General features: G+C 40.8%; 1 protein-coding gene and 1 long non-coding RNA gene across 3 annotated transcripts in view; one reads left to right on the forward strand and one right to left on the reverse strand.

Annotated features, from left to right (window-relative positions):
• Positions 1-5683, reverse strand: part of abcc6a (ATP binding cassette subfamily C member 6a) — a 29282-nt gene extending 23599 nt beyond the window's left edge. Inside the window, exons 1-3 of one of the 2 annotated variants that reach the window (XM_089005534.1) lie at positions 5240-5683; positions 830-1006; positions 624-749 (exon numbers count right to left, since the gene is read on the reverse strand). In XM_089005534.1, coding sequence (XP_088861660.1) covers positions 624-749; positions 830-1006; positions 5240-5281 — 345 coding nt within the window. In that variant the 5' untranslated portion in view covers positions 5282-5683. Of the gene's footprint in view, positions 1-623; positions 750-829; positions 1007-1396; positions 1689-5239 lie in introns of those variants that run through there. The other variant, XM_089005535.1, reaches the window with a different exon arrangement.
• On the forward strand, positions 5259-19223 carry LOC148892590 (uncharacterized). The gene is made up of 3 exons (XR_016116151.1): positions 5259-5351; positions 14591-14673; positions 18427-19223. It is a non-coding gene; the product is annotated as an uncharacterized LOC148892590 (long non-coding RNA).
• Positions 19224-21141: the final 1918 nt, after the last annotated feature.

Here is a 21141-nt window from a genome sequence, read left to right on the forward strand (position 1 = left end):
TTGTTGTATTGTTGATTGTTGTGACTGCATTGATCAGATCAGATAAGACACTTTTATTGATGTCATTATGGAAAAAAATCCCAATTTACAGCTGCCAAAATTATGAAAGGTAGAGATAGAACAACAAAAAGTATACAAGTATGACTATATGTATATAAAATGCAAGTGCCTTGGTGGCCTGGGTAAAATTATCATGAAAACGTTGGTACTTTAAGACAATAAAGATAAAAATAGTTTCACTTCAAGACGACAACAATTCCTGTTCACATGGACTTACCAAAATACTGTAACATGTATGCCAGGTGAGAATTTGGCAATGTCACTTTTGTGGAGAGGGGGGACACAAGGCACGTAGGCCCTAACTTGTACTGTGGGTAATTTCTGAAACTGTCTTTTGTATTACCTCCAGAGGCCTTTCACATATGTACGCAATGAAACTCCTCTGTTTGCAGTATAGGGGCCAAAGATACTGTATATTTGTTTAGGAGAGAAGTGGAAAGTCATCCTATGAATATAGCTGAGTGTCTTTACACTATTTTTAATGCGCATTAGCATACATTTGCCCTGTATAACAAATAAAGAAATAAAAAAAAAACATCATAAAGGGAAGCCATTGTTTTTACCACAGTCATGCTGCGTATGATGGGGCTGAGAAGGAAGATCGTGTGTTGCTCGATCACCTCGCCCCTCTCCAGTAAGATGTAGAAAAACTCCACAAAGCCAAAGGAGGCCAACAGAAACCCAAGCACCTAAAGAGTACAGTCATATCAAGTTAAAGTTTTATTTGAAGAAAAAGTCAAATATATGCTCTGAACAATGCAAAACTCACCATCTTGGCGATACAAAGGGAGGACACCTGAATGCGTCCATGGTCATGGCAGTAAAGGTGAAGGCAGTAGAGAGGGGATAGGAACCACAGATATACGCATGGGACCCATACTAAAACTGTGTTTTGAAAGCACTGGGTCAAGTCTGGATTGGCTGTGTACCACGTGCGGTTCCAGTCCTGCAAGAGAGATTTTAAAAAATGATCAACAAACTAAAAATATTCCAGCAAGATTTCAATCTTCTGAGAAAGTCAGAAGCCTCAGCCAAAATCCAGAGAATGCAGAGTACATTTCAGCATTCCGAGCAGGGGAGCGTGAAACCACAAACAGTTATCAAAACTGTGAGTGAGTCCAGGCTGGACTGAGGAGGTCTTTTTTCTTGCTTTGAAAAGCTGAGTCAGCCTTAGCCTCTCTAACATTGCCACTGTCTTTTTTTAAGTAGGACAGAGCAGGTCAAAGAGATCAAAGGTGATACCAATCCCCAAATTCATGAACACAAACCCAGCAAATTATTTATAGATTACATAACATTCAGGGAAGCATGGTGGGCGACTGGTTAGCACGCTCACCTCACAGTGCAGAGGTGCAGGGTTTCATTTGGGCAAAGGCCTTCCTGTGTTGAATTTGCATGTACTTGCAGGTTTTCATTATTCTCCAATTTCCTCCCACATTTCAAAAACATGTGTGAGAGTTTAATGCAGTGCTTTTCAATTATTTTATGTGATGCCCCCTCGAGAAGAAGACCCCGCTTCACTGTGTTTCTTCCTTTTAGCTCATGGGAGACCTCTGTTTGTCTCTTTATCTCCGTGACTCTCCGCCTGTCTTCGCATCCCTGTGATGTATGTTTTCATGGTGTAATTTGAGGGTCTTTACTCTGGCTGTGGGGAAGAAGCGCCTGTTCAATGCAAACACAAACCAAACCCTGACATTTAACAGTGCACATTCTACCAATGAAAGCGTCATTGCCTCCGAATGTAGTGGAGGTGCAATTGCACATTACTCCCGGACAGTAACATAAACAAATAAATAAACAAATAAATAAACACATAAATACATACATAAATAAATAGATAGATGGATGGATAGATGGACAGATGGGATAGATAGATAGATAGATAGATAGATAGATAGATAGATAGATAGATAGATAGATAGATAGATAGATAGATAGATAGATAGATAGATAGATAGATCGAGAGAGAGAGTGTCATGATCTGGTTGGCGGGGGGCGCTGTCGGCGCTGTCGGCCCCGCCTGCACCTGCGCAGGTGCTGGTTGTCCCGATCAGATTGGCGACCAACGGGTAGCAACGTCAGCCCTGCCTGCAGCCTCGCAGGTGCTGGTCGTTTTAATCACTGACACTTAAAAGGACACCCGGCACGACCATCCGGTGTCGGTTCATTGTTTCTTGGATGCTTTGTCTGCAATCGCATGCATTGTATGCTGTGCATGTGTTTGTTTAACCTTGGCGGACTTTTACACTTGGTTTTCTTTTGATACTTTGTATTTTTTTTCTGTTCAGTTGATTTTGATGTTTTACATTTTGTTCCTGCTGACCTTTAATTTAATACAATTTGTCAATCAACCTCCTGCTCCCTCCTGCCTGCTTTTTGGGATCCGCACCCGCCATCACCACCTCGCAAACCGTGAGAGAGAGAGAGAGAGAGAGAGAGAGAGAGAGAGAGAGAGAGAGAGAGAGAGAGAGAGAGAGAGAGAGAGAGAGAGAGAGAGAGAGAGAGAGAGATCCTTGCACGGATAAGATATGTGTTGAGTGTGTTTGATGGTGTGTGTGCAAAGTCATGTTTGAGTTGTTCACACAGTGATGTTGCTGTGAGACCCGGATGTTGTAATGCCTTTTATGAGCATGCGTAGAATAAATGTTTGTTGAGTTCCCAGACCAATGACTGACACGGCTGCGCGTCATTACTCTCCCGTGAATATTAGCCATCGTTAAGGTAAACTGCTATTTTTGTGACTGTATTAACGCTACGACTGCTGCCGCAATGTCCAGCGCTACAATATGAAAACCTTTAGTCTCACAGTGGAGAAATTCCCAATATATAGCAGCAAAGTTACAAGACAGTGGATGTATGGATAACATTGGCAGAACCAAAGACTTTTAACAAAATAACATGCATATGTAGTATGTGGCTTGTTGTTGTTGTCTTGCTTTTTATTGTTCATCGCCTTCAGGGTGTCTGGCTCTGCTAACAAGATGCCACAGGAAGTGGTTTAAAAGTTCCTCATATGGCAGCAAAGCCTGGCATTGCTAAACAAGGGAAAGTGGTTTAAAGCCATAACGTTGTTACATAACAGCCAGCCAAGCACAGGTCTGTCATTAAGCCCTTTAAGGTACACTCTTTAAAAAAACGTGGACTGGGACCTATGGGGCTCATATAGGACCTAATTTTCAGGGCGAGCGCCACTCGAGAACCAGGCCGAGCCTAACTGTGCGCCTGCATGTGCGTTAGTTATTCTTTGGTGTTTTGTTATTTCACAACGGACATTGTGGGAGTAAACACAGCATATTTGATTCCTTGTCAATCAAAGCAGAAGAGCTGCTATAGATCGGGGATGTCCAAAGGTGTTCTTAAAGGGTCGCTGTCCTGCCTGTTTTCCATTTCTCGCAGGAGCTAAGCATCTGATTCAAATCATCAGAATGGCTGTAAGGCTGTGGAACTCTGGTGCGTTCATCCACAATAACATTTATAAGGTCAAGGCTCACAATCTTTCATCAATTTTATCCCAAATTTGTTCGATAGGTCCGTACGGTCAGGTTTTTGTGCATTTCCTTAGACACCAAACTGCTCCAAATACTGTATAGGTTACTTTAAAATGAAATTCCCGGGAGAACAAATGTGTCCACCTTCAGTCCTGATTGCAGAATTGTTAACTGGTATGAATATTTTTGTTGTTCAGTGTGTGTAAAAACATCAAGTGTCTTGAAAGTTTTGAAAGGCGCTTATAAATGAAATGTATTATTAAAAGGATGAATGTTCCAACCTGAATCGTGATTAATCCCTGTTTACGATAAATTGCTACTGTTCTTAGCCTCTGGAGCCAAAAGGGTGTGAATCACGGTCTGACTAGAAGCTACCTGTTTCATTTGAATTACAGCCGTTTATTTGTCTGTCTCACCGCAGAGTCATATAAGTACCCCAGCAAAATGTTCAAAAATAGAAAAACGACCCATGAGAAAATCAATGGTAAGTGTTATGTAATGACAGAATTTGCACTCACTGTGCATCTGTAGACTGTAAGTGCATTTAGGTTCATTTAAACAGTATTACTCTTGAGAGCCAGTGAGTGGGCGACAACTTTCACAGACTCTTCTGACTCCTGTGGTCAATGGCAAAGGGATGAACAGAATGCTTTCATAAAGTCACACTCCAAACATTTTCTTGTACATTTCACATCTTATCCACTTTTTCACCCTTGACTGAAGTGGTTTCAGCAACCCAGCAACTTGGATGCCACGAGGTGTCTATTTTGTATGACAAACACGCAGATGTGAAGGCAAGATTACTCAACTCTCCTTACACCGTATGGATTTAAACGACAATGTCCAGAATGCTGCAGTGCAAGATATTAAAAGGTGGCATTGACTCTATTGTGCATGTTGATTGTATATGTACATCATCAAGTTTCCATCTTGTTTCTTCCAGACAGCTCATGCAGCTTTTTATGTTTTTGAGAAATCCCCATCACTACATAAAGTCTGTGACCGAAACGCCAGTAATGACGTTGTTTCAGAGGAATGCGTAATGTTCATTTCAACGACAGTTTTAAAAGTGAAGGTACTTTGCAGCCAACAAAAGAGAAATGCAAACATAACATTGGCAAACATACTCGTTTCTCTTGCAGAGCTAAAATCATTCCATTTTAGCTTTATTGTGAAACCATACTTTACCTTCCTTTTCACAAGTGATGGTTGCTTGCAGGCGCAAAAAAAACAGAAAGTACTCTAATGAGAACCAGAAAAATCGTGTGGGCGTGATGAAAGAAAAGTAAAAAGAGCCAAGTTATGACTGTTAACATTCCTGCTTAATCGCTGACATGGTTTTTAGTTGAGATATGAAATACAGTACAGATATTTCCCAATGTATAGGAAGCTAAATCTCCCCCTCTTACATTTACATTCCGGCAGGCCGCAACATGTGGGGCTATTCTCCTAACACACTTCGTGTGTCAGAAGGATACAAAACAGTGTGTGATATTCTCTCATCAACTAATTGGCAACATATCTGATTCTGTTAGGGGAGAAAGGCCTCATAACATCCAACTTTCAAGATGAGTGTCACAAATTAGGACATTAATCTACATGACCAATTGCAAAGAGAGTGAGAGAGAGGAGGAGAGCGAGCTTACCCGAGAGAGAGAGAGAGAAAACACAAAAGGCCTGTTGAGACTCACCCACAGTGGGTCCAGGCCACTGAGTCGGCAGAAGGCGTCCATCCACTCGCGTGCTGCTTCCTCTCTGATGCGCCACTTGTTGGGCTGGAATAGTCCTGCTCCTCTCACTAAGGTAGTACACCTTCAGCACACGTGTGTGTGCGAGTCACAGATAAAGAATTCACTGTGTGTCCTTGATGGACCTCTGCTTTCTCTCGGATGCCAATATTTCTACCGAAGCCTGTCTTTGCTAATGTGTCTGAAAGGCTGAGTGTTTTTTAGCGAGTAAGTGTTGCAGTGCGTCTGTGTGACTTGTCCTCTTCTTTAATAAAACATCAGCTCTCAGTGAAAGTTTGCATAGGTTTGAACTGCTGCTGCCCCGAGAGCTTGTGTCTTTCTGACTCATTCTATCTGCCTGCCTGTTTATGAGTGTGTCTCCTTGTTAGGTGGGTGGAAATATTTCTCTTTCTCATGCGTGCACACCCCTCTCTTCTGTCCCACATCTGCTAGATTTCAATCAAAACACCAAAGCTACTCCCCTCAATGGGATGACAGTCACCCACCCAGAAAAGCTCCACCTACTTTCACTCACTGCCTCCTCTCCCAGTCCTTTTCTCCTGGCTCTTTTGCCCACATCTCGCACATCACCTCTCCTGACCACACAGTTTGTGCAACTTATACAATTTAAAGTGCGGCCAAAGCATCATTCACAAAGTGTCAAAGTCAGTATAGTACGATCTCAGTCGCCATTGGGTGAAATGACTTTTAATGAAAAGCTGAACAAACTTTCACATTTGTCCGGCAACCACTCTATGAGTGCACCGTTGTAGCCAAATAGTCTTGATAATTTTTCAATACAAAGAAAATTGGGAACATTTAATTTTCTGTTGGATTTCTAGTGTCACGTGAATTTCCAAGTATTCGTTTAAAAATTGCTGACACAAGGCAAATAGGGGACAGAGTTCATTAATAAGTCATCTAAGCCAGTTTGACAAATGTAGCTGTCGACGTATAATACATCATGATACATTGTCACAAATGTTAAAAATGGAAAATGCAACAGCATAAACGCAACTAGTACAGGAATCCTTCCTTTAAGCACGTGTATTTTCAGTCTCGTAGTCCATCCATCCATTTCCCGTACTGCTTATTCCTCATCAGGCTCACGGGGGGTGCTGGAGCCTATCTCAGCTGTCTTCGAGCACGAGGCGGGGGACACCCTGAATTGGTTGCCAGCCAATCGCAGGGCACACAAAGACATGCAACAGACAGTCTCACACTCACACCTAGGGTCAATTTAGAGTGTTCAATCAGCCTATCATGCATATTTTTTGAATGTGGGAGGAAACCGGAGGACCCGGAGAAAACCCACGCGGGTCCCGGGAGAATATGCAAATTCCACACAGGGAGGCCGCAGCGGGACACGAACTGACCTGCACTGTGAAGCCGGCGTGCAAACTACTTGAGTACCGGGCCGCCAGTCTCGTTGTCATGGGAGCTTTTTGACTATGTAGTGATACCTCATCTTGAACGCTTTTGTTTACAAACGTTTTGCCTTACGAACTTTAAATTCGCGAGAATATAATCTTGGCATACAAACTAGTTTTCGGCAAACGAACCAAACCACACCGAGCGCCACGGTGGCTGGCGGACTAGTATACATCACCCCTTTCCTTGAGTGCATACGTGGTTTGTTATCAAGGATACCTTTGCTATGATGGGACAGAAAAAGACCACAATACGGGGTTGTGTTCAGCCGAAGAGGACACAAAACAAAATTACGGTCGAGCACAAGAAGGAGATCATCGAGAAACACGAACAAGGTGTGCGTTTGTGCGACTTAGCGTCCCACTACCAGTATGCTAAGTTGACCATTGCTACGTGTGGCAAAGGGTATTTGTGTTCGGTCTCAGGCAATAGAAGAGGTTGAAAATTCAGCGATTAAAAAAATAAAATGAAAAAATGGTGAAGTTAAATGGAAAAGAACTTTACAGTACAAATCACTAAATAAATATAACTGTTTAATTTATTGTTTCATTTGATATTTCCATGATGACAGGTGAGGCACAGCCTCACCTGCCTCCCCTGACTGCACGTCACTGGTAGTAATGCAAAAACAAAACATTTTTTTTTAATTACAGGTCATGTGTAAACAACAACACACTCATTTTTTTTTGTCGGATCATAAAACTTTAACACTTCAACAAATATGAAGTCCCAGGGCACATTAATCGTCCCCTTGTATATTGAAAAAGGGCAAAAATCCCCCCCCCGCCCCATTGCACAATTTTGGTCACTCTGGTCGAGACACAAGGGGAAAAGTACAGCACAACAGCTGTGCAGGAAAGTATGACAGTCTTTTCTGGGACTAAAGCAAGCAGTATTATAGCCGCAGAGAGAAACATGGAAAGTTTGGCACGGGGGCCGACTACTACCTTATCCTATGTCTGGGCCTGCAAATATGAGATAATTATTCAGAAAATTAGTCGTCACGTTATGTTCTCCAACAGAATAGAGTTTTTTTTATTCATTAGGCCCCGATCCTGTATTAAAACTGTATATTCCATTGTGTACACATGTTGTTGATGACTGGCTAAAAAAACAAAACAAAGAATAAATACACAAAACAGAATCGGGGAAGAAGCTGGATAAAATTTATCCATTCAAAATTATTGTACACACATCCTTTATATTTGCCAAAAACATCGATCAATCGGAATTTAAATTTATGTGGACATCTTTACCCATGCTCAGTTCAAGCTCTGAAAATATAAAGGGCATTAACCTCTCCATTGCTGAGTTACAGAGAATGAGGAAATGAGCAGCTTACATGCAGTCTCTATCTCGGTGGATCTATTCTCTATGATAAATCTTCAAGGTATGCAAACACAATGCATTCCGAGAGGCTTTTCCTAAACGGAATTGATCGTAGATCATTAAATCTAATATTGCAATCTATACGCATTAGTTTGACCACATCCAGCTGATCCGTCCCTCAATTGTCTTCATGGATTATCCTTATTTGGGCTTCATGCAGACATCTTCGGTTTTCAAAATCTAACTTAGAAATTTCGCAGAGCCGGAATTGTCACATTCGAACAGGCAACATTTACTGGGACTCCGAGTTGCATCTCTGTCCAGAGAGAATTAGCGTTGCCCGGCTCTGTCTGTACAAATTACAGACAACAGCTACGCATTCTATATGGTGGTCTGAGAGGTGGGGTCCATGACACGCTTCTACGATCGGAAGCCCCAAAATGTGACTTTTACATTTTAATACATTGGAGTGAACAAGAGTAAGAAAGTGCATCTGGATTTTGGTGGGGGTTGATCACCGTTTTTGGACACTAGGTGACAACAGAACTTGACAAATCAAGATAAGGAACAATATTACAGTGCTCGCTTCTTTAAATCACTGACAATGTCGGTCTCATGTGTCAGTCAAATAGTCCTGTCCCAACAAAATACTAAGACAGAGACTTTCAGGGGCATTAATTTTAAGGCAGACATTATTTTTACAAATGTATGAGTGCCGTTATTCAGACCAATTAGTTTATTTTGTCTCCACGTTGAAGTAGCTGTCAAATGGACCGGAAAAAAAATAATGTTCACACTTCACACAAATGTTGTGTTATGTCTCAGCCCGTCAGGTTGTGATTCAGGATGTCGACCCTTGGTGCGACCAGCAAATGGTCCGAAACACCTCAGGGATGCATATGCCTGTAAAACATGCAGCAGCGTTTACAACGTTTTTAAATGACACAGGAGAACACTGACTGTGTCTTGACTTGGTAAACGTTCTCTTTCATTTCTGTCTTTCAATTGTTTAAAAAATAAGTGCCATTTTGTTGAATTTTTATGAATAAGATTTTTTTCCCCCTATGTATTAGCATAACTGCAAAGTATCTTTCCGGTGCTTGGTAAAAGAGCACATTCATTCATGTGCTGATTTTTTTCTCTCAAAAGGACTCCCTGTGCACAGCAATGAGGACAAGATGGCTTTCTTTTCCCCAAATTAATATTTTATTGGTAAGACACAAAGGATGCTCCATTGCGAGATTCCCTCTTCGGTAATTTACATCTGGATTCCTGTTCTATCACGCTTGTAATAATGATAGTCGCAAGTCAAATGCAGACCATCCGAGCTGATATTTGTATGGGACGCGATGTACTCCTGACTTGGATCACAGTCAGTTGAGGGTGAGATGTAGACAAAAAAGAAACATTGTTGTGAATAGCCAATATTGTGCTTTGAATTAACCAAAAATGTACATTTTGGGGAAGTGGGAGGAAGACAGATTAACCTTAGACAGACAGTACATGATAACTCAGCACAGACAAGGCTTGAACCAAAATTTAACCACAATATCAGATGCTTTCTCTTGTGACGCAGACATGCTAATCACAAGTGTTGCCCAGAGTGAAAAAATATGACAGCAAATCTGTTGATGTAATTGCCGTGTCCGTGCAAAAGCTCATAATGAATTGTGATGTTTCGGTATGAATCACAAATGTTATGCATAGCAGAAGAGAACAGAATTTTTAAGGACAACAATTTCCGCAGCACTTCACCATTCAGCCGACAGTATATGGTAGAGGGGCTGGGTGGAAGCCATTCTTAATTAAAAGGTAAATGGCTGATGATCTGGAGTTTGAGAAAATGACCATAAAACCATTCAGACCATAAGATAAGATAAGATAAGATAAGATAAGATAAGATTAGATAAGATAAGATAAGATAAGATAAGATAAGGGGTGAGGCGAGACGAGACGAGACGAGATGAGACGAGACAAGACGAGATGAGACGAGATAAGATAAGATAAGATAAGATAAGATAAGATAAGATAAGATAAGATAAGAAACCCTTTATTAGTCTAAAAATTGAGAATTTCCCAATTCACAACAGGAAAATTATGAAAGGATGATAAGAACAAAACATAGAAGCTGCTGTAAAGGGAGTCACTCTTGCAGCGCCACCTTGATGTGAAAATAACAAAATAATACAACACAACAACTAAGACAGTGACAGTCATTCAATTTAACCACTTTTTGGCATTCTCTTTGTTGTCTGATGCAGTTATAGATGAAAGAAGAGAGGATGAAAGTGTCCTTCCATCAGTGGATCAGGAATATCATGCTGAAAATGTGCACATATTTTCTACAAGCTAAATTTTAAAAGCAAACACAAAGCTGAAGCATCCATTAACGAAAAGGGATTGGCTCAAGTAATCCGATGCAATTCCAAGCCACGACTCCCAGTTCCATATACACATTGGCTCTCTGCGTTGACACATCTTTCTTTCCATCGTTGCCTCCTCAAGCCATGCATCCATCCAGCTGTTGATCATCCAACAGTATCAGCATTACTTCCAATCAAAAACTGTGCTGGTACACCGACTGCTGCCGAGAAGGTGCAACGACAGGAGAGCACAGGCCGACGACTGCCTACTCGACTTTTTGAGATGATGAGAAAGGAAATTCTATGATAAGACAAAGATTGAACTCTTTGAAGTGAATGCCAAGTATCCTGTTTGGAGGAAACCCAGGCACTGCTCAACACCTGACCAACACCACCTCTACGGTCATGGATTATGGGGATGTTTTTCAATGATAGGTAGGTTCAAAGGTAACTGTGAGACTAGCCAGGAGTGAGGGAAAGATGAATTCACCAATGTAGAGATATATTCCGGATAAAAACCTGCTCCAAAGTGTTCAGGACCTCAAACTGGGGTGAAGGTTTAACTTCCAACAGGACAACGACCCTATGCACAGAGCCAAGACAACAACAAATTGGTTTCAGGGCAATTCTGGGAATGTCCTTGAGTGGCCCGACCTAAGGCCAGATTTGAATCAAATTCAACAGCTCTATAGCATTCTAAGAATGGCTGTGCACTGGTGCGTCCTATCCAACCTGATGAAGTTTGACAGGTCCTACAATGAGGAATGGTAAAAACTGACTGAAACAACAGCAGGTGTACCAAGCTTGTGGAATCATTTAAAAAGACCGCAGGCTGGATCAACATCAACAACAGCTTGGAATTAGCCTTTATTAGGCTTGCATGGAGAAATTTACATTTCACAGCAGCAGTTATGAAAGGAAGAGGAAAGAAAAGGAAGAAGTAGAAAAACAAAGTACAGGAGATGCTGTAAAGGCTTGAAGTCAAAACAACAAAAATAGTGTATTTTTTTCCTCCGGCTTTTCCATTTAAGGGAAGCTAAACTTTATCACAACTCCTGCATCTAAACAAACCTCACAGCAGATCCAACGCTCCTCATTTGATCATTCCCAGAAAATGCAGATGCCAATGCAGAAAAGCAAAAATAACTAAATAACTAACTAAAAATTGGAATCGAGTTGTGCACAAGCAAGACCAAGAAGTCGGCAAGCTGCAGGTACGTGCCACAGAGGGGACAATGTAAACAACCTGGTGCACGTCTGGTCTGTAAATATAACCAAAATAAGGTTGGTGTCAGCGGATGGCTCAGGGACAGACTGTTTACAGCAGTAGGGAGTGCGAGATGGCCCAGCGCACAGCTAGTGGGAGGCTGGTAAAAGCTGGGCTTTTTGTGGTCATGGCAAGTAGTAGTAGTAACGTGGGGTTGGCTGACGCTGGATGCAGAGGTTGGCTGCGGGGGTGGCAAAGCTTGAAGCCAGCCTGTGGCAGTGTGGTGTGGTTAACCAGTCTAGGTCATCTACACTTCCTCTGGCCTGTGTTCCTGGGAGGAAAACAGTCTAGTCAAAATAATGGTGTCATTTTGGCTTCGTATACATTCTAGCAAGAAAAGACAAATTTAGCAACAGCAAAGACAAGGAAGGCGCCAAAAAGCAATGTTCTGTTTTTGCTCTGTCTCAATTGTTCAAGATGGCTTTTAAATTAGGAGCTCATCGTCATTGCTGCTGAATTCAAAGCCTTGTTAATTTGGATTTTGACACAGAAGCTCTGGTGTGTTGGGCAGATCATACACTATGCCATGTGTTTACTATTTGGGTGTACCAGACCCATTAATTCCTGTATCTGAACTGCAACCTCACCTCACGTTACTTTGTCAGTGATATCAGGCCAAAGGTATTCACCACCTTTCCTGGTTTAGTACCTGCTCTGATACTTATTCACAAATAGAAAATACTCTTGGGTACTGTGCCAAGAATAGATTTGAAACAGCCTTACATGCTCATGTTTACTTAGAGCAAATATCACTCGTAATAAAAACAACAACAGGTGAAAGGGGCCCCTACACAGAATTACACTACATAATAAGGTATCGGGTATGATTTTGCTTATCTCATTTTAGGTCGCAGTTGTTAGGCAATCATGTCTGCAGACTGGATGTAAAATTTCGACACAACACTGTTCAAATGCTTTCAGGTTGTTCCTCACCCCAAGGGTCTTGACCCAATTTATGAAAGCTGCTCTTGCACAGATAAAATGTGGGGCTATGAAGGTGTTGCAGGGCCTACACAACAGACTAATCTGCACATCATCACAATCTTTGATGGTTCAGGATACCACTGCTTTCTCATGTAGCCCAGTTAAGCTATAGGGCTGATTGTACCCCATTCCATTGAGCAGGGTGGGATGCTGATTGGCAGCGAAGGACGGCCCAGGGACGGTGGTCTGTTTGGGATCGGGCCAATCATAGCAAAGTGCCGTGGCTGCGTGCAGTCCACTTGGCTCTCATGCACTTTTTACAGTACCTGAAAGGGAGGCATGTATTTGTGCAACTAAACAGCACTGCGAGTGTTTTCCACAGAAATCAGCAGGACAGTATCAAGTCCATCTGGCTTTTACAAGCCGCCCCGCACCTTCTCTGGTGGGCTGCTCCGTTTAGCCAGTCTCCAACTTCTTTGTATGTATGAACATACCAATACTTGGCCAAAAAAGCTGATTTTGATTATTCTTATTCCCGGCAGTACTGTTGGTGCGCCCCCTTTCTTGTCTGAACAATTGCAGTCTTATCTGTGTTCCCGGTAATGATGTGAAATCTATAAGTATAGAAAATAAAAACCTTTCCGCGGATTAATTTTCCTCAACGGGCAGGAAAGGAAGTTCATCGGGAGCTCTTTTACACAACCCGGATGACGACACAGAAAGTTTTAGAAACACCTTCTTCTGCTAAACTTGAAGTCAGCACAGTTGTGGACTGTGTTGGCATGGATGTGAGTGGGTAGAGGATGTCAAGAGAGGAATAAATTAGAAACATCTGCTTTGACGCAAGGGATAATTTAACAGAATCCCACTCAACTTGTGTGAAGGGGTTTCTGTCTTCATCTGTTGCATGTTTTTTCTTCATTTTTACAAATGAACATTTACTGTGAAATGTGCAATAAAGGGCCAAGAACAAGAAGCGTGAAAATTGGGACCTATGCATCTTTGTTCATCTGATTTGAATAACGAAAAATCTCACACACTCTGTTGATACTTTTTTCCCTCCATTTACTTTTACAGTAAGACTTTATTGAAACTTATTAGTGGTTATCCACCAGAGGAAAACATTCACACTTCTATAAGAACTCACTTGCCTGAAATTATGGAAGCACACTAAACTAACTTACAATTGTAACTAACTAACTTTATCAGTGCCTGTTATTTAATTTTATGAGACTAAAATCTATTCTGTGATTAATTTGTCTTACATAATCTTTAAAAACATTTTTTGTCTTCCTCGATGAATCATTCAGGAAAGGCCTTAAGTTAGGTAATGTGGCAGAATGTGTCTGGACCTGGGGGTGGTTCCTCAAAATAACATCATTTCTTTGGACCTTCTTGTGTCCATGTTTTGAACTTGCGTCATGGTCACATTCATCCACTGTATTTTTGTCTGTTCTATTTTTGTATACTTTCCTCTCTTCTGGTGTATGAGATAGTCTTTTAATTACTTTGTCAGCTTTTCCTTTGAGTGAGTTGAGTGAGTGAGTGAGTGAGTGAGTGAGTGAGTGAGTGAGTGAGTGAGTGAGTGAGTGAGTGAGTGAGTGAGTGAGTGAGTGAGTGAGTGAGTGAGTGAGTGAGTGAAAATGACAACTAAGAACAAAGAAGACTGGCTTTTGAATAGATTTTAGAATAAATTTTAGAGCAAGGACAGAGTATACAACTTTCAAACACTGTTAGTATTAAAATGCCTATAGTAATAATGTATGTCTATGAGTAGGTTTATCACACATATGCAGACACTTGAGATTAATCTTAAAATCTCAAAACATCACAGTAAACACAACCACATTGTTTTTACGATGCTCGTCATAATACTGTGGCTTCTCCCTTAACTCAAAACATAAGTTCTTCTATCTGAAAATAGTAGTGAGTGGAAATCCATGGATCAGTACTCTGTCACTAGTTTCTCATTCATGTGGTGGATTGCTGTCTCCCTAACAGAAATTGGAGCCAGACTCCCACTCAATCTGTCTTCCAGTGACGCACGATGATATTGGATCATTTCGAGTCCCCACATCGGAGTGGTAAGAAAAAAAAAACAACAATAAAATTAGAATTTCCTGTTCAATGATTGCTGACACAGCATTTATAAAAATATAAGCAAGTAAAACTGACTAAACCAGGATTAGAACGTTCATGAAGAAATGATCTTCTCTATCTTCAGGGTGGGGTGCAAAGTCCAACGTGATTAAACCCTAAATGGACAAGCTACAGATGTCAAAATGCTAATAATGGTCAAAATTCCACATGAACAAGTCCCAGTTCACTTGGCTTTTAAAAAAAATGTATTTAAAATATTTGTGATCTTTCGGAGTGAGTAGGCAGAACACGTTTTAATGGAATTTAAACTATAAGGTATTTGAGAAACATAGCAATTAAGAAAATCACCTGTTAAATCATCAGCCATTTCCCAAAATTTGCCAAACACTGGCACAGTGTGCAAATGTATAACAAAAATGTAAGACATTTTCGAAAGCCAAAATAATGTGAAATGATTTGGTAACAAACTGTATTTGATCTACTGTATATCCATTTTCCATCATCTACATTTAAAAGACTAAATACCACAACACACTAAATTATACACCTTCCCACATGGCATATAAATGGTATATAAATAGTAGGACATGGCAATTCTAAGCCATTCGGCCTACAGTACAGTGTGTACTGGTACACAGCTAACCCACAGTTTGCACTCTATAAATCAGAGAACTGTGAGCCACATCCTTGAACTAACAGGAAATTCTGTATAAATGGCATGGTTCATAAATGAGAATGTGATCGTTCTTTAAATGGATTGTTGAGCATTTCTGGGCTCGCACAAGCTCTTATAGTTAGTGCCCATTTTGAATCAAAGTGCTTGAAAGCAGATACAATAGATGCAAGTTCTGTATTTGCGACCTGCCCCCCAAATACGTACATACAAAATTAAAATCAAAATAAAAACATGACTTTCACAAATAAGTCCATCCCAGTTGCACAGCATAGTGCTGTTGATCACAAAACTCCAACATAGCAATATTTCATGCCTTCAATAGACTATGAATTTGAGCAGATTGTAGGTGTGAGTGGCTGATCACGCCTGTCTTGAAACAATGAATTTTAAGTATACATCTCAACACTTCATGTCTGCACATTTTTGCAAAGCTACAACATATGTGTAAGTACATGGCTTGCATGTATGGGTGTAAATTAGTCTTGAATCTAAAAAATATGCCTGACGCTAGAAACCTCAATCTGGAATCAATATTTTTTGAGTCATACTTCACAATGTTGGGCGCTCGAACATTTTTGTTTTTCACTTGACTTACTTGACTTGACAAAAAAAAAAACAAGAAGTTTAACACCAACCTGTTCCTGGTCCGGTTGATTTTAATATCATTACAGGTACATTTAAAAGGACTCGTCCACTCATTCACTGCCATTCACGAATTTATCCGGGATTTGAAAATATCACGTAGAGCGCCATTCACGAATTTGTTCGGGTTTTGTTTTTTCATGCTTGGGTGCCGACAAAGCGCTAGTCATGGCCTATGGCAATGTATTTCTTGTTTTCCACAAGGGGCAGCTTTCCCCTTTTTTCCATGTTAGCATTTTGTTCCAGCTTCAGCTGTTGTTAAAGCGCTATGTAAACCAATAGTATACTGTATATGTATGTACATATATGTATTGCATTGTATTTTGGACAGCCACCCTCATTTCAAGATCACATAACTGCAGACCCGTATAATTTAGGAATTAACTCTTTTTTTCCTATGAAAGAAGATAGTCTAAGGTTTCTAACGGTGTATTGAATGTTTATATAGTCATAAAATTCAATATTCTGTGGGTCCTGGAATTCCAGTGACAATGTCAAAAACCCTGGCACTGCAGTAGACACATTTTTGCACGTGGGGTAGTGAATGAGTTAAATTTGGATATGTGTTTTTTTTCTCTCAAATGGTTCATCCTCAAGTCTCAAGAAAGACCACTACAATGAGCACCTTTGTAATTGAAAGAAATACAGGTAGTAACGCACAAAAGCAACTATGCCAGACAGAGATGGGTCATTTGACTTGGCTCAGACGTCGCGATACTGTATAAAGTACATTGCCCTGTGTCCATCAAAGAAGTGGCTTTGACTGTGTGGCATTCTCTTTACTGCATAAAATTGCAGAGTGTATATCCAATAATGAAAGAAAAATCAATTTGCCCTGGATTTATTTGAGTACATTGAGTAAAAAATATTGGGTGCATTTTAGCTAAACGCCAATCTGGAAATAAAATCTTTTTGGGTGCCTTACATGAAATCTCATGCTGTTTGGCATTTGAAAACAGTTATGCAATTTCTTATTAAGTTTTGTCAACATTTTGGATGGTGATTGTTAAGGATTTCTTTTTTTCAGGAACGAGTGCCTTTTCATTGTCTTTGCTTCAATGATATTTCTGAATGTTAGCCTCTATCCCTCTCTGACCACCCGCCAACCGCCACCCTCCCCACTCGCTCTGTTATTCAAAAGAATGACTGAAGACAAAGTTTCTAAAATGCTAAGGGGACATTGAAACATTTGGCTGATCCTTTGTTTTGATATTATGAATCATTCTCATCCCAACAGATCACAAAATATAAATCAATAATAAGTTTCATCAAGTGCCCTATTGCCATAATTTATAGAAGTACTCTCCTCCAAGTACTTCTGGGGAAAGGAAATTTTCAAATACTGTACATGTGAAACATGTGAGATGCCCTCATGAACACAAAAAGTATACTTTATCAACAATGATAAAAGTTTAACGGGTTCCTGAAATAAAACACATTAAGGCTGAAAAGAGAGAGCGGCATTGCTCGTGATTCGCTAAATGAGCAGTTATAAACAATATTGCAAACAAGAGAATAGACACAGACGTGAAACACACACTTAGGTGTCCTAGTCAGAGACCAAATGAGACAAGACCTGTCACGTCTCCTTGCAGTGAAAGCAGACATTGTTGACTCACTGTAGCCTAGGGGCTCTTTGCCTGCGTCCCACCACAGTTATGCACTTGTCTGACCAGAGCCTCGGAGCAAGGCTGTGCAGACTTACATTTGTCCACAGAAAGCATGCAACCATTACACAAAGAGACATGTGGTGAAGCACAGACACTGTTTCTCCAGGTCTCCGGGCAGCTCTTTTATTCACTCATCAGTCAAAACAATCTAAAAAAGCAGGAAAACATGTACTTTGGGGCCAGGTTAAAATTCAAACCTGCTTCTTTCATTGTATTTGGAGAATGTTGACACTTTCGGATCCTCTCCAGAAATTCTCCAAATATGTGACCATACACCATTTTTAGGCTACAATTTTGAAAGGATGTGCATATAGCGGTGAAGGGGCTGCAGGGTCGCAAGCTCACATGAATAATTTGAAAATTGGGAATCATTCTGATCATGTCTCTTCATTTTCAAAGCACTGTCACTGTGGCATTGAGCGAGTCTTTAGAACCGTGACAAGGCATGACTTGAAGACTCAAAGTTAATTTTTCATCAAGATACTGTGAAAAAAGAAAAAAAAAATAGCAACACACGTGGATATCAGCTTAGCCGAGTAGCAATCACATTGTTGGTTCAGCCTTCATGGTTACGGGTACAGTATCTGAACGACTTCAACGAACTTGTTCATTTATTTGACAAACGTCAACTAGACGTAATGTATTTTTGCTTTGCCGATTCTTCTGTGAACGATCTCATTCTGAGCTAAGGGCAGTGCATTTCACTAAAATAAATCCATCCATTTTTCATACCGCTTATTCATCATTAGGGTCACGGGGGGTGCTGGAGCCTATCTCAGCTGTCTTCGAGCACGAGGCGGGGGACACCCTGAATTGGTTGCCAGCCAATCACAGGGCCCACAAAGACGTACAACAGTCACTCTCACACTCACACCTATGGACAATTTGGAGTGGTCAATCTGCCTGCCATGCATGTTTTTGGAGTGTGGGAGGAAACCGCAGGACCCGGAGAAAACCCACGCGGGTCCGGGGAGAACATGCAAACTCCACACAGGGAGGCCGGACCGGGACGCAAACCGACGACCTCTGCACTGTGAAGCCGGTGTGCTAACCACTCGAGTACCGAGAGTACTCGAGAATGGGTCATCTCCTCCACATATAACATACAGAATATGCAACAAATTAATTAAAAACTAGTTTTCAAATCTGAAGTCAAGAATATTGTTTACATACAACAATTTGAAGTTTTGGTTCAGACTTTAGTAGGCATCATGGCATTTGACATGCTTGATTTGCTTTCGTCGGCCGAATGCAATGATGTGGAAGCCCAGATTTTCCCCCCGTGCTTTGACTTTGACACATTTTATTTATACCACGTCATCTGTACAATTGACTTAGTGACAATATCTATATGAACCACATCCCAAATCTATGTCAACAATTCAAAGAAAAATAAAAAAAGAACCAGATTTTGTTGGAGTCAGAGTCTTCAAGCCTTTCTCTATTGGTCCAAACACTGTCAGAAGCCAGGGGTCTTTTTAAGATGAGAGTCACTTCTTGGCTAATAGTAGTGTAATGTTTGAAACCGATTTCTGAAATTAAAAAGTTTTTTTAAATTAGTTTTATTTGTGTTATTATTACAAGTCCTAATCTTCTCACAACTGGTGACAGCAACAGTTAGTTTTACATAATTTACATAATTTACATTTTATTTATTATCTGAGTCCGAACTACGTTTTATTTTGAAAAATGACCAAAAACAGCAAGACATTTTGGATCTCAAGGATATTTGAATATGAGTCTGTGTATACCAGCAGGGAGGATATCTGTTGTATACAATACACCCAAACACGCACACACCGCTGCACGAAGGACACATCGGGCAACACACATTACCTATGCAGAGCCACAAATGCGTAACCACCCACAGTCAGACAGACAGTTTGGGAAACACATAACTGGTGTCTCACCACAAACACACACAGACAAACACAGCATACCCCACCATTCACCGATCATGTTTACTCATGACCATCACCGCTCTAGAGGAGGTGAACCATCATTCCATAGATTCCTGTGTAATAACACTATTTCATGTGTTTTGTTAAATGTAATTCCTACTCTTCAAAGGTAGCACTCAACTTAGTATTCCATTCATTATCTGAATCATTATCCTTATGAGGTTCGCAGGCATGATGGAGCCTATACTACATGTAGGTGTCTTCAGGCACGGAGCAACTGACATGTTGAACAAGGTTCCAGCCAATCACAGTGGACATCAAGACAGACAATTACTGTATTTTCCGGTGTATAAGGCGCACCCAAAAGCCTTCATTTTCTTCAAAGGATGACTCTGTGCCTTATATCTCTGTGTAGGCTCTCCGGCGTACACGAGTGTTCCATCAATGAAAAGGTTTCTTCAGCCATCATCTGTACGTCTTTCAAGGTGTCGGACGTTTTGCTCCTACTCCTAAGAGCTTCGTCAGCAAACTAAAGTTGTGCTGGTAACTCTGGCCCTATATGGATATGGATTGGATTGGATTTGCCTTTATTAGTCTCACAGTGGAGAAATTTACATTTCACAGCAGCAAAGTGATATCCCAATCTGATTAATTATTTTGTTCTAATCATATTGGCTTCAGGGAGTAGTTGACTGCTGCTCCAACCGTAGAGCAGGGACCTATCAGAGCAGCCACCCTGCCCATTAGTTATATATTCTGTACAGGTAACATCCGATTTACAACAGGGTTCCGTTTCTGACAAGTCAAACGTCGTAAGTCGAAATGAATTCAGAATGGCCGACAGAATAGTATACAATGTCAATCTGTTGTTTATAAAGAACATTTTATATTGAATACTATTATACACCAAACTGCTTACATCTCTGTAAGCTCTCAGTCGTACAGGAGTGGTTCATCGATGAAAAGGTTTCTTCAGCCGTCATCTGTACTTCTTTGAAGGGGACCGACGTTCCGCTTCTTATCCGAGATGCTTCTTCAGCGAACTAAAGTCTTACTGGTAGTGTCGGCCCGATATATATATATCCCTACGTTCCAGATGTAGCGGACAATAGTTCGCTGAAGAAGCATCTTGGATAAGAAGTGAAACGTCCGACACCTTCAAGGAAGTACAGATGACGGCCTAAGAAATCTTTTCATTAAACTGCTTACAGTTCAATTATAAATCGTATACATTTTAGTGCCATTTTCATCATTTTATACTTCATATTATCTATTTTTATTACTGTGTCGTTCTACTGACCCAAATACGCAAATACGCACGGCTTCCCATGCATGCGCGCTATTGAAAAATCGCTCTCCCTGCTAACGGTCCCAGCCTTAGAATTAAAAAAAAGGGTCTGGCGGTAGTGGTCATACGTACAGGTGGTCGTAACTCACACCGGTCATAAATCGGATGTTACCTCTATATAGAACCAGAGTTGCCAGAACAGCTTTAGTTAACTGACGAAGCTCTTCGAATAAAGAGCGAAACGTCCGACACCTTCAAAGAAGTACAGATGATGG

The sequence above is a fragment of the Hippocampus bargibanti genome, linkage group LG10 (genome assembly GCF_051943395.1).
Source record: "Hippocampus bargibanti isolate YZ-2025 linkage group LG10, ASM5194339v1, whole genome shotgun sequence".
Classification (NCBI taxonomy): Eukaryota; Metazoa; Chordata; class Actinopteri; order Syngnathiformes; family Syngnathidae; genus Hippocampus; species Hippocampus bargibanti.